The 17038-nt window shown below is 36.1% G+C and overlaps 1 protein-coding gene across 20 annotated transcripts in view; it reads left to right on the forward strand.

Moving 5' to 3' along the window:
- PLEKHA5 (pleckstrin homology domain containing A5) overlaps positions 1 to 17038 on the forward strand; it is a 173144-nt gene that overhangs the window by 100760 nt on the left and 55346 nt on the right. For all 20 annotated transcript variants that reach the window (XM_068948409.1, XM_068948402.1, XM_068948429.1 and 17 more), the window contains 6 exons: positions 585 to 668; positions 1646 to 1766; positions 7867 to 7971; positions 10396 to 10468; positions 15393 to 15493; positions 16441 to 16556. In XM_068948409.1, the coding sequence (XP_068804510.1) occupies positions 585 to 668; positions 1646 to 1766; positions 7867 to 7971; positions 10396 to 10468; positions 15393 to 15493; positions 16441 to 16556 (600 nt within the window). The remainder of the gene's footprint in view (positions 1 to 584; positions 669 to 1645; positions 1767 to 7866; positions 7972 to 10395; positions 10469 to 15392; positions 15494 to 16440; positions 16557 to 17038) is intronic.

Here is a 17038-nt window from a genome sequence, read left to right on the forward strand (position 1 = left end):
GTACTCGCGGGAGTGCTGCGGGGGCCGTCGCACTCGGCACTGAGGAATCACCAGCAAAAGCAGAAGTATAATTGTGGCACATCACTCTTCTTCAGTCAATTTATCCATATTATCTGAAATTTTTAAATCAAACTCTAAGCTAGAAGAAAATTGCTTTTAGTGTATTTGTTATTTTACCCCTGGAGAACAGTTAATGTCGTGTTTATGTTTAACTTCTCCCTTGTTAGCTGAAATCCCATTTAAGAATATATAAAGCCTTTGCTGAAGTGAATTATCAGTGATGCTGTTTGAGCTAGTAACTTTAAACACTAGAGCAGTAGGAAAGTCAAAAACATTAGCCTACACAACGCAAATGTTTTGCATCCAATTCCAGAGCATTCATGAAAATTCTTTAATTCTTTAAATTATTCTTTTTATGAGTGTGTATGTGTATAGGTTATGAAGAGAGACGTGAAGTTACATGTCATAACGAAATACTCCTAATTACTTTCACTGGACTTACATACTTGATGTACTGGATTTATATACTTGAGTTGCAAAGTTAAGTATCTAGTATCTATATGTTTCTTATTTCTCTTCCACAGTCATAATGAACGAAAAGTAACCTGCAAACATCCAGTAACAGGACAGCCATCCCAGGACAACTGTATTTTTGTTGTGAATGAACAGTAAGTGACATCTGTTTAAGGTTATAAAATACATATATATTTTAATATGTGTTAATATTGCAGTATGCTGCAGTGATTTCTAATTGCAAAACTTTATTTTTCCCAAGCACGTACAAGGAGATTTTTTTTAATTATGTGAAAGGAATGCTTAATGCTAGTTTTCAAGATAAAAACCATAGCCCAAATTGATTATGGAATAGAACTGCAGTGTGTATAATTGTATGGATTTCCATTTGTCACTTGAGTTATTCAGCTCTAGTTTTGGCAAACGGTCTATATATTTTTTTAAAACAATCCAGTAAGTTAACAACAAGGGATCTGTTTTTGAATCATGTAGGGAACATCAAGGGTATTTAATTTATCTTGTTTTGCCTAATAGTCTCTTCTCATTTGGCTACCTTCTTGGCCAGTCTAGACACTTTCTGAATAGTTGAATAATGTCCTGTTTTACTGCCTTTGCATTAATTTTGTAGCATACACAGCAAAATCTTTCATGAAAATTTAAACAATATGAGAAGGCGTACATCAGTCATACCTGACCTCAAGGTATTATATGTGGCCAGGTATTGGACGTCCTATTCCTCACCATTGCTGCAACACCAGAAATAGAGTGGTTAGAGTAAAGACTGAGGGACTTGGAGTATGAGAAGTTGAACAAGCGTTAGTCCTTTCACGCAAGTGGGTTAAAGCCAAATGAGGTCTTCCCCTTTCCACTTCATGCTCATAGCTATCTTTTTTCCTCCCACCAACCCCTTAAAATTATAGAGAATTCATCTGTAATCAATTTAAGCTTTCCTCTGCTATATAATTTAACAGCCTTTTTAAAACACAGTGCAGGTACCTTTACAATGGAATGTGAATTGCTTAAAAATGGGGAAAGCAGGACACAATTCCTATTAGGCAACATCTAGGAATGCTTTTTAATAGCAGTCTGCACACACAGCATGTTCTGGTGCTATTACATCTTCTATTTTCAGGACTGCTGCAGCTATGACATCTGAAGAAAAGAAGGAGCGACCAGGCAGCATGATATGTGAAGCAACTAACTATAGTTTGACCTCAGATTATGCTGCTCATCCAATGAGTCCTGTGGGCAGAGTAAGTCTTTATGTTTATGTAATATGCAGTTATTCCATAAGGTACTAGAGTGCTATTCACAGAGAAACTTTATTATTAGTACTCCATCTGAAAAGAGAAACAAAGCATATATCTGTCTTAGGGCATTTGGCTCCTTTCATGTTTAATTTGAAATCTCAGGTGTCTGGAACAAATTATCACTGAAGCTGTAATTTTTGTCAGAGATCTTGGATCTTGTGGCTTGCACCTACTTAAATTGTTTATGGAATCTAACCTTTCCAATCAAATAAGTGTGAAACAGCAAAATTTTGAGTGACTGCTCAGACACCTGGGTGAGCGTTGTTGTGGCAATTGCTAGAGGCACAAACAATTAACCAGTTTTCTTCAGGTAAAATGCAAAGAACTGTAATGGTCTGTAAGTGGTTACACGAGGTGAGTGTTGACCGTGTGGTAGGGTTTTAAGTGCATACATCGTGACTCTCAGTCATTGGGCTGGAAGTACAAGTCCTGGATTCCATTCCTAGGCTGCCCTTGCTTCATCATGTCCCAGTTTCTCCCTTTATCCAACTTCTAGGAAGGTTAAGGCAAATCCCCAGATGTGTATCCAGGTGATGGATTCAATAATATATACTTCAAGATTAGTAGACAAAGCTGGTGAGAATATTGTGCGTGTTTTTTTCCTTTTTGGAGAGCCTTCATAAAAAGAAAGCGCACTTAAAGTCAAGTAGTCTTTTGGAAAAACTAGAACACCAAGTTGACAGCTTTGGCCAGTGGTTATAGACAGGCCTTGAAATATTTTCTACCTAACAGTTAAAAAAAAAAAACTCCAAATCTGTATGCTTTTGCTAGGCATTGAAAACCTTGACTCTGAAAAATGCAGCAGATCAGTCCAGTCTGCAAGAGAAAATATAGTTTGGAGTGTCTGCACATTCCTTAATTTTGGAAAATTTGGGTAGAAATAATTTATTTTTCATGTTATAGAAAAGAAACATTGCAAGTTTGCATATAGAAAAAGCTGCTTTAAGTGTGTTTTGTTGTTACAAATTCTCATTAGCCTTGACTTACATTTGAAAACCATTATTTAATGAGAAAAGGCCCCTAGCTTTCAAGGAGTGCCTTACTCTATCAATGTTGCTGGGAAAGAAAGAATCACAGGTAAATTATAAACAATAACAAAGTCCATAGTCTCAAGTGAGTAGTTAAAAGAACATGCCCTTTAGCATATTTGTTTTGTAGTGTTTTAGAAGGAAATTGAGATGGCTGCAGGGTAATCATTGTAATTTCTTTACATTCTTATTCCAATTATTAAATGCATTTAAAATATTAATGTGGTTAATGTGACTGTATGCGCTATTATTGTTCATCAGTTTTCAGATGTAAACTTGTCTGAATTGCTGTTGCACCTTTTTAATAGTTTTGTTTTCAGGAGATGAATATTTGCAAAGTAGAACCACAGCTAATATTAGTCAGACTGTTTTGGTGGTTCAACAAACCAACAGGCCAACAGGTTGAATAAGATATTTAAAAAAAAAAAAAAAACTGTTTAGAAGTCACCCACTGGTTGTACCTGGATGCCACAACTAATTTTCTTTTATGCTTTTTCTGTTCATCCCTCCAACAGAAGAGCTTGAAATTCTTGGGCTATCATATCAATATTTGAATGTAATATGTGGGGGTGGGTGTGTATTGCAGCACAAGAAAAGCAAAGTAAGATACTGGTGAGGAAAGTGAATTATAGAGCAGAAGAATGTTTCATGTTTTTGCCACACCTGTGTTTTTAGGTGATTCTGTTTTCAGAGAAAAGTCATGACCATATCTAATATTGGAAGACAATGAGGAATTGAGATAAAAGTTCTTGTAGTACAGCTACAGTTTTGGACAGTTGACGGATGTGGAAATACGTTCTAACTTTTATTAACGCTAATTGATCTAGAATAGGGATGGCACTTGGAGAAGTTTTTCCTTTGTGCTGGAAATACTCATTAGAGCCTAATACAAAAGATAAGGTGAGGCAAAACCAATCTTTCCCTGGTGGAAATGTTCTCTTCCTTCCCCACGCTACAGATGCTGGCCAAATACAACTGTAAAGTTCTGGTCTGAGTGCTCTGCTAAGTGCTGCTTTCTTCCCTGTTAGCCTGAAGTGTATTTCTAAATTTGGAGTCACTGGCACAGGCCTCTGGCTGCAGGGAAGATCTATGTAGGCTTGTGACTGCTACAAGAGGTGTATGTTTCCAGCCTTCTTTTTAAAATGAAGAAACAGTTTTTGCGGTTGCCTTCTTTATATTTTGCAGTTAAAATCCTTACCTAGACAAATATGATTGCGTGTCCAGAACCTCATTTAGGATATCAGCTTTTTAGTGGGTAAATAAAATAAGCAATGCAACCAGTGCCCCTCCACAGCTCTTCTCCCCTGCTCTTCATGAGTATCCTGACTATCAGCAGACCAACACTGACGATTTTCTCATAGTAACTGGAATGGAATATTAGCCTAAGACAGTTGCTGAGAGCTCCTCATGTCTCCGTTACATCTAGGACATGGGTCAGTTTGTTTATGAAAATTCATCAATTTTTTTTCTAGATATTCATAGAGTGCTCAAGCCAGTACAGCTTTAAATGATCAGCTGAGATAGAGTCATGCGTGTTATATCATGTTTCAGGTTAGTCAGAAATTTCAGAGTAACAGTCATGAGGTAGGTGTGCTTGTGTGCATGCAGGATCAAATGTATAGAGCAAAAACTTAGTGCTCACGGCTGAATATTACATTACTTGCATGGGTTAACTCCATGCTAGTCGAGTAGTGCCCCCTGTGCATCTTCCATTTTATTTTAGCCAGAGAAATCCAGTTTGGCGTACAATGCAAACCAGCGCACAGTCGGGGGAATGATGGGGAGACCATTCCAGTGCAAGCTGAAATGCTGAGGCAGAAACCCGCACAGCTCATGGAGAGCAGCAAGGCATGGAAATTGTCTACAAAATCAAGAAGGCAGCATCATGTTGGTTTGTGGTTTGGGAGATCATCTCAGCCTTAAAGACTTAGAAACATATTTTTAAACATAAGTTGAATATGAGAAAAATTTTAGATTCCTTTTTTTTAATGTCAAATGCAGAGAATTTCCTCTTTATCAGTAAGATTCTCTTGTTTTTAAAATATAGAAATAATAAGTTTAATCTTAATCTATTTTTGAGTTAATGGAAGACCATTTCATAGATGAATTTAGTAGTTCTGAAACTGAGGAAGAAGCTTTGGTAAACTTTCTGTCACCTACCAGCTAGGCAGAGAGCAACTTACAGAGTAACTGAGCGTGCAGCCCCAGGTGCTGACTGATCTTGTTGCCCAGAGTTCAGCACCCTGCTAGCCTTTGTTTTCTCCAGGTAGGGGAAAGTGTGGATATCGGTGGCTGGATTTTATATTTTCTTTCTCAGTACTTGAGCTGTGCTGGGTCCCATAGGCTCAGCTTTCAGAGGCGTCACGGCAGCTAGGGCCATTCCTCAGAACGGGGGTCAGATGGTACCAGATGTGGCTTTCTTTGCCACTTTCAGAAGCCAGAGTTGTGCAATATGTCCTATGGGCTATATTTTTAGTGCTGTAGGATGAAAAGTATTTGAAACCCTTCGTTTTTATTTCTTTTCTTTTTTCCTGTTTCCCTAGTTTGAGATATATTAGATGTGTGTGTGTGTGAGGGAGCATAGGATGGCCAGGGGATCCCGGGCATAATGAGAGGAGGGAAAGAGAAGGATATGGTTTTACAAGTTTGAGAAGTGATAATTAGTTTATATATACACCCTTGATATTCCAGTATCCTAAAATACTTACTGTCTTGAGGCTCAGAACTGCTTGTGAGCAGATACTCTTTTTATGCAGAGTGTGGTAAAATAATGGCATGAGTCATCTAGAAGAGTGTTCTCTGTAATAACTAAAATTAGAAAACACTTGCGGTGCTCTGTTCAGTTAATGGAAGTTTGTATTCACAGTGGGTAAGATGTATAACCAGCCCCTTAAAACTCTATTCTGAGCTCAGTGAAGCTGGAGACAATCTGGTTTGTTATCAGACCTGCTGAGGAGAAGTCTATTTAAATGATCTGAATTTTTTAGTAGAATTGATACTAATAGTACTAAGCTGGTTTGTATTTTCAGAAGCATCCCTAATACATTAGCCATTTTACAAACACAGGAGATCTGGAATACTCTGAGAGGTTTCTGAACCTTTGATACCAAATAATAGAGCAGGTATGAGTGCTATAAATTGCTTATCAGTGCTATAAATTGCTTATCGGTGTCTTGAAGCAGCTCTCGTGTGGTGTGCCAGTATAGTGGCCGTGCAAGGTAGCTGAGTTGGATAGAGAGTTAATCTTATGTGCTCTGGATTGTTGTAGGTTCTCTGTGTATTCTTTTTTACAGCTTCATAACTTCAGCCATCCAAAATTTGGAATGTTGCTATAGAGCTATCGGTCTGTTAATTTATCCTGGCTTCTTATAAACCTTTGTCCATTGTACAATGATAGAATTTTCTGGATGAAAATGCTAAAGATTTGAACTTCTATTTTGAGTGTTTTTTTTTTTAATTACTTGCTCCATTTTGCTTTCCAAACTGAGTTCAGTTAAATTTCTGTATTTCTCAGTGAAATTAAAAAAACCACCTTAATTTTTTTTATATTCCTACCTGATTCTTTAAAAAAGAAAAAAACCCACAACCTTATTTTGCTTTGTACGTTTGTCTTAAATCTAGGACACCATGAAATTTTCTGTAACGTTCCTTTTAGACTAAGCTATTTTGTGTTCTTCAGTGAATGGAATAGTATTATTGGCAAAAGCTACCCATCATTTTGAATTACAATTTTCAATTTAGAATTTTTAATCTATGCTGGAATTCCCTCTGAAGCATGTGTAAAACACAACTCAGTGTTGCGGTAAATGTTGAAAGAATTTCCACAGAGAAACCCTACACCCTAATTTGCAACAAAAACTGATAGCATATTTGTTTAGCCTTTCTATTTGAGGATCTCGTTTAGGAACTTTGCATAACCTTGTGATTAGTTAAATGTCTCAGTGGTAGGGATGGGGAACGTGAAGCACAGCGTTGTATCGTCCAAATTAAAGTGGTAGATTTGGAGCAAAGCCAAGAACACGGCTTGAAAAACTTATTTTGAACTTTACTTTTGCAGAATGGGATATTGTTATTGCCACATTGCTTGGCCCCGAGTCGCCAATTCTTATAGAATTTAAAACAAAAATGTTCAACTATTTTAACCGCAGAACAAACTTGATAAATGTAAGCGGAAAAGAATGAAGTGTGAATGGCAAAGCACTGTAGCTTTCTTTATGCCTCCTCTCGTTTCTTTTGATTTCTGATGTTGAGGAGGAATGAAATCCAAGATAGGTTATTTATCCTGTTTGTCTTCATAACCATCTGTGATCATTGCGTAACTATAAGGATATGAAAGGTACAATCAACATCAGAAATGAGCGCTGGGGTTACAGGGCAAAAGACTTCAAAGTAAGTCCTAGAACAAGCAGGTGAAGCAATCAATATTCAAACCAGCCAAGAGATTATAGAGGGAAAGGGTCTTAAGGGGAAAGAGAGAGAATTAAAAAAAAATTATGGTATGTGTTATGAAAGGTGGGAGACCCAGTGAGAAGTCTTGGAATTACACCTTGTGGAAATCTGAGCCCATTTGCTTGCGTCAAAGCCCTACTTGCAGGAAAGAGTAGAATTTTCTTGCCCAAAGAGTGAATTTTTTTTCACGATTAATATTAGCTCTCCTAGTTCACTCTTTACAGCTTGGTAGACTTTCGACCTACTTTTTAAGAAGGTCAGATAGATATTTGTTGTTTTTTCTTGCTTAAAAAAATATATCTTCTTAAGTACTTATCTGGGGAGTTATCTTTAAACTTCCTGCAGAGGAAAAAGAAAGAAATGCTGAAGACATCAGTACCATAATAATTATCTAAAAAAGGAATATGGTTCATATTCCGCAAACCTCCAGAGGGACACATATAAGGGAAAGATTAGGAAATAAAGACAAAGGAAAAGATAAAGGGGAAAAAAAAACACTTTATGATTTTTCTAAAGTCAACAGATATTGACATCATGTTTTCTTTAACCTGTTCAATTTAATTTAGACATCACGATCTTCAAAGAAGGTTCATAATTTTGGAAAAAGATCAAACTCAATAAAGAGGAATCCTAATGCACCTGTTGTCAGACGTGGCTGGCTCTACAAGCAGGTACTCTTCCCCTCTCCACCCCCTACCTTTTTTTTGGGGTTTTGTTTTTGTTTTTTGTAGGGTGTTTAATGTATAATGTACAAACAATTATTTGTGTTAAAAATAATGGTAAGAATACTAGAGTGAAGCTGTAAATCAGGAGGAACTGACGCATGATATTTTAGTTAGGTACTTGTTGGATAGCATTCTGGTGAGTAGGAGCATCAGACAACTGCAAAATTACTGGTATATTTTATCTGTATTTCTCTCCAAAATACAAAAAGGGCTTGAAAAATCTAGACAGATACTGGTGGTAAATTGATGAATTCCTCACTATGATCTTGCTTTTTATTCTGAGATGCTTTGCAGTGAATTTCACATGTGTGGAAAGTTACAGTTATGTAGCTAAAGCAGCTTAGTGAAACGCTTTAAAGATTCTTGCTATTATATATGTATATATGTCTCTTGGTTCATGTAAAATCAATAGAGAAATATTCAGAATGCATGTTCAGCCTATGAATTAGTAGAAAAATGTTACTTTTCTAAAAAAATATACGCTATGTTAATAGTCCATTTTAGTGTACAATTATTTTACTAGCGCCAAACAGATATATTTTAAGATGCGTGCCCTTGGGTACGGTTTACGTGTAAAATGTTTTAAATCCTATGATGCTTGATTGTTTTTTTTTTTGTAGGAAATGCAAACTATGTATTTCCATGCTGTAGTAGTAATTGAAAGTCAACTTATTCAAGAGTTTTGCTAATCAGTATTACCCTCAGAAATCTACAGGCCTTCAGAAATTTACAGTGAAGGTCTGTGCAGGTTTCTCTGATAGTAAAATAACATTGTTTTATTTGTCTCAGGAAGTGCTATCTCACTGCACGTAATGCCATTCTTCTGTAATTTTTCTACCAATTTTGAGCCCAGAATCAACTTCTTTTTTTGAAGGTTTTACTGAGAAGTTGTTGTAACATAATCACAATCAAGAGGAAACAATAGTTTGTAAATACACTGGTACAGAAAGGATTTACTTTAAAGCAGAAAAGAATTTAAAATATGGGAACCATGTAATTGCTCTGTGTGCCTCTATCTGCTATGTCTAAACAAGGCAGAAAAATCACTCCTGGAGTGTTTCATTGCCTGCAGAATTTTACAGTTGACCATATAACAACCTATTGATATTTTGAATGACAGGATAAACATGGTATTACCCAAGAGTCTCCTTAAAAAGTCTATCTAAGGGATTGAGGTAATCTTTTTATGGTGAAGAATTTGGGGTATTTTCAGACCCTAAGGTTGATTTTATTTATTTTTGTGACCACTGTCCCTGGGGCCAAGGGTCTCGCATTCTGATCCGCTGCTGAGTTGGTGACCTTGGCAGTGAGGTGAGGAAGCTGGTTCCCCGCTTTGTGCCTGCCTTTCCAGCTGTGAAATAGGAGTTGACTGCTATAGACAGTGCTTCCAGACTTCGTTAGCGTTTGCTAAATCACTTTGAAGTCCTCAGAAGTGAGGTGCTATAAAGTGCTCAGCTACCCTATTTATGAAAACTTTGGAGGCAAAGAGATTTTTTAAAAACTTTTTCTGAATACTTTTTCTAGCTAATGTTTGTTTTCCCCTTTATTCTCCCTCTTTCAGTTCCTCCCCCCACCCCAAGAAGAGCAGAGCTTGAAGAAGGAGGCCAAAAATTATGCTGACTTCCCCCCTCCAAAAAAAAAAAAAAAAAGAAAAAAAAGAAAAAAAACACCTTTTACTTGAGCATATGCAAAGCTCTGGATTTCATTATAGAATCCCTCTTCTTGGTTGTCACAAAAAGCTATTCACTACAAGCATATTGATAATTCACACATATCTTTCTTCTTGGAACAGATTAACATATTTATTAAATCTAATTCTACCAGGATGTGAATGCTGCAGCGCTTCTGCTTATTTACACTGCAGTAGTGGTGGCAGCCTTTCATTCTGAGCTGTGCAGTGCCAATTGGTTATAAACATAAAAGAAAATGAAATTGCTTTAGGAATAAACTTTATATGGCAAAGAAATTTGCTTTAGATATGAGTGGTGGTAGAGGATAAAGTTCAGCAGATAATTTCCTCAGAAAACAACGAAGTTTTTTATTTTTTTTTTTTAAGTTTTACCTTACTCATTTCCTTTTAAAAAGTAAATGTAATTTTACTATTTATTGTAAAAAGTAGTCTCTAACTTGTTAAAATAGACTCTCAATTAATTTCTTTTTGAATTATGTTAACTTCAGGCCTCCTGGATTATCATCTTGGTGTTCAGTACCAGCTCTGTGATGAGAAATCAAAGATCATTAAAATGTGCACTTAGCCAAGAAAATGAACAGCTAGCGCAACACCACAGTTATGTAGTGTGCAGTTTACTTTATGAACTGTTTGCTGTTAACAGCCTGAACATTCTTGTTTGATCACTTTGACTAATACAGGATAGTACTGGAATGAAGCTGTGGAAGAAACGGTGGTTTGTGCTCTCGGATCTGTGTCTCTTCTATTACAGAGGTAAGTTTCGTTCAGGAAAGGTTTATTAGTTTTACTAGAAACAGAAAACATGCAGGCTTCGTTAAAATGAAGTCTGTAAGAGCCTTAAAATAACTTCAGATTTTATTTTCATTATAATTTAGTCTTGTAGAATAAATTTTGACCCTCTACTCTAATAGAGGGTAAAAGAAGCTATTACTTTAGTTGATGGGTAAAACAGTACGATAGCTGTCTGTGTCCTGGCCTGGTATATATATCTTTTTCTCTTCCTTTCTTAGTTAGTGATTTCCCATAGTTGCTTCCTGCCTTTCAGGTATGCTCAAAGGGTAAAATCTGGTCACAGCCACCTCTTTAATGCATTCATATTCTGGGTTGTAGTTTTTTCACTGCTGCTGCTGTTAGGAAGCAGATAGGCCAAGTGAAATCTGACTTCTCGTGCAAATTAAGTAACTGTAAAGGGAATATGAAAGGGACGGTGAAGGAGGGCTGAAACTCTGACTTTGGACAGACAGAGAGGATATATGTGCCTTTTGGGAATCTAATAGCTGTTCATGAGTACTTGTTAAGTGAAATGTTGTCCGGTTCCATAGGAGTAGAAGTCACTGCTGTATTGGGAGTGAAAAGGAGATCTGCTAGTACTTTTATGTAGCTACATCGGACTTACCTTAATGGGGAAATTTAGCTGCTTATGATTCTAGTCTGGAGATCTGTGTGTTAGAAAACTGATCTCTTCACTATGACGGATTATTGACTGCAGTAATCCCGAGAAGATAAACAAATGGGATTTGTGCATATGGAAATGTACTCAATCCTGAAATAAGTTGTACAGTTGTAGTTGTTTAATGGAAGCTAAGAGCAAAATACATGGAAGCGAATAGTAATAGCCATCTGCAGCCTTATGAAGGGTATATGAGTAAGAAGGGATTTCAGTTTAGGATGAGAGGCATTTGAATTGGTATAAGTGGTGTTGATGCTGCTAATGCTGCAAGTGGTGACTAACGAAATTAAAATACTATTCTTTTGAAAGTGCAGCATGTCTCTATGCTAATCAAGCAAATCAGGTCATGAAACATAAAAGCTCTATCTTTGTAACTGTTTATTAGTTTACAAATTCCAAATCATTGGAATACAATCATTAAGATTTAATTCTTTACCTCCAAAAGTATATGTTTTTGGCTAAACCACTGCTGAGTCAAAACTAGACTATAATTTCAGTCGTGGAGACATTGGTTTTGCTATAATTACACTGCTTTTAGTTAAGTGATCGTTTTGTATTTTGTGGTTTCTCTTGCAGGTTTTTTTAAACAAGCCTTTAGGCTTTCTCTTCCAAAGGTTCTAAAGGAAATGCTCCTTTAGAGTTATGTTAAGACCAAATTAAATTGACCTAAAGCACTGCATGTGAATTATCTCACAACACACAAAAACAAAGCAGCCATCAAAAGTAAAAGAAATCCAGCCGGCTCCATGAAAGATTATTCCTGTGCTATATTTTAAAGTGTGCCAAATAAGCTGAAATACACGCAGAATAATCTAAATTGTTCACGTGATAATATTTAGCTATCACTCTCTTACTAGGAAGTAGTTAAAGCTGATAAATTGGAATTAAACAGATGTATAGCGATAGTCTTAAAGGTATTAGAATGACTATTAAAATATAACAAGCCTGCATTCTAAACCCTGTACTTTAAAGCTTGTGTGTTTAGGTTAATTCAGTCTTGCTCAGATATTGGAAAGGGGGAGCAATGCACTTACTCCTAGAATGCAGTATTTCTGGTTGCTTGATTATTAAAAAAAAGTCACTAAACCGTATTGAACTTGTACAATTGGTGTTGCAATGTTAGCAGCTAATGCCTAAATGTATTTTATAGATAAAAAGAAAAATGATTTCATTGTATTTTTTCAGAGCTTAGAGCAAACTGTTTATCTGTTTCAGTAAGGGATAAAAGACTGCCTGCTTTCATGTAAGAAGGTTTTGTTGCAACAAAGAGAAGATCTTAGCACTAGAAAGAAGATTTGCCATTTTCCTCCTGTATTATTCATATACTGCATACAATAAAGATGGGTACAGGGGCAATGTAATGTGTAGATAAAAGCTAATCAGATGGGAAGCAGATTTTAAAAAGCTGGGAGTGGAATGTGGCAATATGCCTTTAACATAAAGACCAAAGTCCTCCAGACATGCAACTGTTGAACGGAGAATGTTTAATGCTTTTATATGGCACTAGTGAGCGCGGCTTACTCAGAAACAAACAAGTCAAAGTATAGTCTAGCAGAAGAGGAAAACGTTACCCAAAGGCTGCAGTCCAAATAAAGTAAGAAACCCTAAGATTTGTTATGTATTCTGGAACAGGGTAGAAAATGCTGTTTATCAAAGAGTCAATATTTGAGGCGGCGAGGAGAGGTGGTTTCAAGCATGCTTGTCAGCAGACAGTTGCGTACCTGAAAGTAAATCCAACTCTCTCATTTCTTTCCTACCTTTAAATCAGAATACTTTTATACTTGCAGTTCTCCAATTAACCTCGCTAGCCAAGAAAGCCTAACTTTTACGTCTAACATATCATTTGATGCTAATGTAGCTGAGAAGAGCTTTTCCTGTGTAAATAACTGCCATGAAAAATGTGGCTTTTCAGAATTCAGTGGGCTAAGCAAGAGCTGAGGAAAAGATTTTTGCATCCACGCATATGATGTAGTCTTTTTGTGATGTGTATGTGTATATGTATTTTTATGTAGTTCATTGAACTGTAGCAGTCTTAATTTTCTGTGCTTGAAACTTTGGAATATGTTTTTCACGTTAGTTACATAGATGTAGTCATTTATTGTGGTCAGTATCTTGAGCTAAGAGAATATTGGAGCGATTTCTTAAAATATTGATTGTGAATAGAAGTTCTGTATTTGTAATACAATTGACATTGACTTTGTGAATTGCATCCAATTATCCCTTTATTAAAAGATTTAATTAGATTTAAGAGCTGGCTGTGGCTTCCAATTAAAATATTAATTTACTATTTTTGTGTATCAGTCTAAAATTGTATGTAAAACAATTTTCAGGGGAAATACTTCTTTTGTTACAAGCGGTCTGGAACATATATACGTTCTCACAAATGGAATGTAATTATTGAGTGTACACTGTTGTCAAAGGGAATTAAAACAATCTCTTGGCTTAATATGCCCAACGTCAGTCAACAAGTGGAAGGATATGCAAATTGTCTCAAAGGCCAGCAATCAGAAAAAGTATTTTAAAATACTTCTGTTCTCATAGGTGTCTGTAATTTTTACTGAATAGACAAAAGATAGTAGGTGTTGTTCTTGTCAGTGAATTAGAAGCTTGACCCATCTGCTTTCTAGTTTTGAGTTGTCTACAGGTAAGCACTGATCTACAGAAAAGCTCTAGGTTGAAGCTATTGATGGTGACTTCCGTGAGGTAATGGATTCTGTAAGACAGCTCACATACGTAAGCTTTTACATCATGGGCACTTTCAGAGGGTTTTTTATGCTTGTCCATCTCAGGAAAAGGTTGAAGATGGCCATATTCAAGTCACCTAGATTTCACTGTGCTTAGTAGATTGCAGGTGTGGGGATGGCTTTGGCTTTAGCTCCTTTTCACAGGCTTATGGGTAACAGGAAAGAGTGCAGTCAGTAGGTTTGGATAGAACTTACAGTATTTGAGTATAGCCTAAATATTGATCTTTCTTTTTTTTTTTTTTTGTATTCGTATTTTAGATCTTGGTGACCTTAACCAAAATCAAGTAAATTTAAACATACAATAAATTAAGGCAGATAAGAACCTTAACCAAAATCAAGTAAATTTAAACATACAATAAATTAAGGCAGATAAGAACCAAAAATGTCCCTCACTTAAAAGTCCTTTTCGATGAACGTATCTGCATTCCTATTTGCTTCATTAAAAAAAGAAAACGTAATCCTGAAGTGCGATATATAGAAAATGCTCTATTTTGTTAGAAATATATATTTGAACAGTAATGAAACGCTTCTTCATATCCCGTTTGCTATATTGGCTACATAAAGTGCTTGAAAAGAATTGACTCTTAACTCAGCGGAGGGCATTTTTTTTTTATCCTGCAACCGGTATCAGTGTATTTACTGTGCACATTACGTGCATCTTCTGAGGTTCCATTACAGATTTCTGCAAATTTCTCAACTTGTGTGTTTCTCCAGTAGTCAGAATATCTCCATTCTGCATTCAGGAATATTAGTGACTCCATAGTTATTTATTTTAAGAAATGCAATGGAAATCAGATTAAAATCTGATTTTTCCACTGCAGTGAATGAATTTAGTATGAGACTTCAGAGGAAAATTTTTGTATTTGTTTAGTAAAATATTTATTGTGGTTTCCCAAAGGAAACGTTTAGAAATGCTTCCTCAGGCTGGTAGACCGCCTGTGCTTTCCTAGCAAGAAATACAGGTCTGACTAGTGTGAACAACTTCCAGAGAAGACTCTGAAGATGGCAGAATCAAATGCCCTCCCAGTATCTGCTGTCATTGATGGATTTATCCAAGTGAATGGGCTAATGGTGTGGTAAACTCTTCTCCTGACCTCCCTCCCGGCCCACCACACGTTATACACGAGTGTGCGCTGCTCACAGGTTTTCGCACTGTTGCACCCTCACGTGCGCTACCACGTGTGCAGTGGTTTCTGTGGCACATGGTGACAGGGAGGGGTGGCACATCCCCTAGGCTGACCATGCTCATCCTTGACTGTGTGCAGGTACCGACCTAACACATCATTCTGGCTTGGTGATTCTGTAATGCGTATTCTTCTAAGGTAAACTCGCTCTCCTCTGCTCTTATCGTGCAAACAAAAGCAAATAATTTTGGATACTGGCCGTGTTTTTTTAAAAACAGCTTTTCAGGTAGAAGTGTCTGAATGGGGATTTTATGTATCAAAACACTTTGTTTCTCTAATCAAAGATTATGTATTTATAGATGAGAAAGAAGAAGGAATATTGGGTAGTATACTTCTACCCAGTTTTCAGATATCCATTCTTTCTCCTGAGGACCATATTAATCGTAAATACGCCTTTAAGGTGAGGAAATCTAATTTTTCAGTTTAATTTTATATCTGAAAGTACAATAGCCTAGTGATCAGAACTTGTTTTACTGAGTTATTATGTAAAACAGGCTTGACAAACAGCTTCTGAAGTTGATTTTTGCATAATACTATAGCAGAGGATTCAGGTATTTAGTCTGATGTAAATACAAGCATCATGATTAGGATAAGAAAAAGAGTGAATATTGTTTACTACTAGCACTTTATTTATGGGTCATGGGTCTGAAATATAGTTTGGTGTTGTGGAGTTGTAGAATGCATCCACAGCTAGATTTATGTCGTTAATGAAGATTAGTTATTTAGATATAAGTTATCTTTATATATAAATAAAATATGATTTTATTATCACTTAAATCACAGCATTACATGGATCATTGTTAGGAATGTTTCATAGCTACTTTCTAATCATGTTATAAATCAGATGTTGTAAATCAATCTACTAAATGTTCTCTCCTGACTTTGTTTATTTGCTTGCTTTATGAGCTCCTTTTGGCTATTCTTAATGCCTGCTAAGCTGCACATCGCTTTTTTACACTGGTAAGTACAAATTAAAACTCACTGTACGATTCAGACTGTGCAAATCTCTATCAAAACATTTTATTTATGTTCATTTATATTCATTTACATTAATGAATAACCAAGATTTTTAAAAATAATTCAAAGCAATGTAAGGACTCTTAATCAGGTGTATTAATGAAGAAGCAGCTATGATTGAAAATTATAAGCAATTATTTTGTAAATGTGAATGCATTAAAAGAGGAACATAACTGTGAAATACTTCTTCCAATATTTTTTCTTATAATGTTATTTTCAGAAATCTTACTAAATAAAAAAAATTAGAACAAGTAGGAGTAACATTATTTGCCTCTTTTCTTTTACAGAATCTTATATTTTTATTGCAATGACCATGTCATTTCCAATCAGGCAGCTCATCCAAACATGAGGACCTATTATTTCTGCACAGATACAGGGAAGGAAATGGAGTTATGGATGAAAGCCATGACAGATGCAGCACTTGTGCAGACAGAGCCTGTGAAAAGGTAATGTGGATAGGCAAACCAGTAGAACAATGTATTTTTTCCTCATATTTGATGTGATTTATTTGAATGAAAAGCTGTGTCTCAAAATGGAGTGTAAATCAGGGGAAGTAATTCCTTCTTACCCTTAAGGACCCCTGCTAATTTAACAATACTGGATAAAACTTTGGAGTAGTTAAAAGTAATCTAAGTTCTGTTCTGACTATAGGTGCCTTTAAGAGTAAGGGGCTAGAATAAGTAAAACTGACTAGTTCCTTTAGCCAGTGGCATCAAAAGAAGTAAAATGATAAGTACTACCTGGAGCATGTTGACTTCCCCTCCCCCTCTGACTGAACAGCAATAGCATCTTAGCTCCTGGTAGTCTTTGGCTTAAGCCTATTATAAGTGCCAAAGTCACAGGCATAGATTCTGGCTGAATTAGTTGACCAGTTGCACGCATGGCCATTCTTGTTCTTTGTTAAGTAGTCCTTAGAATTTATACTTAG

Source organism: Struthio camelus, chromosome 1 (assembly GCF_040807025.1).
Source record: "Struthio camelus isolate bStrCam1 chromosome 1, bStrCam1.hap1, whole genome shotgun sequence".
In the NCBI taxonomy this organism is placed as follows: domain Eukaryota; kingdom Metazoa; phylum Chordata; class Aves; order Struthioniformes; family Struthionidae; genus Struthio; species Struthio camelus.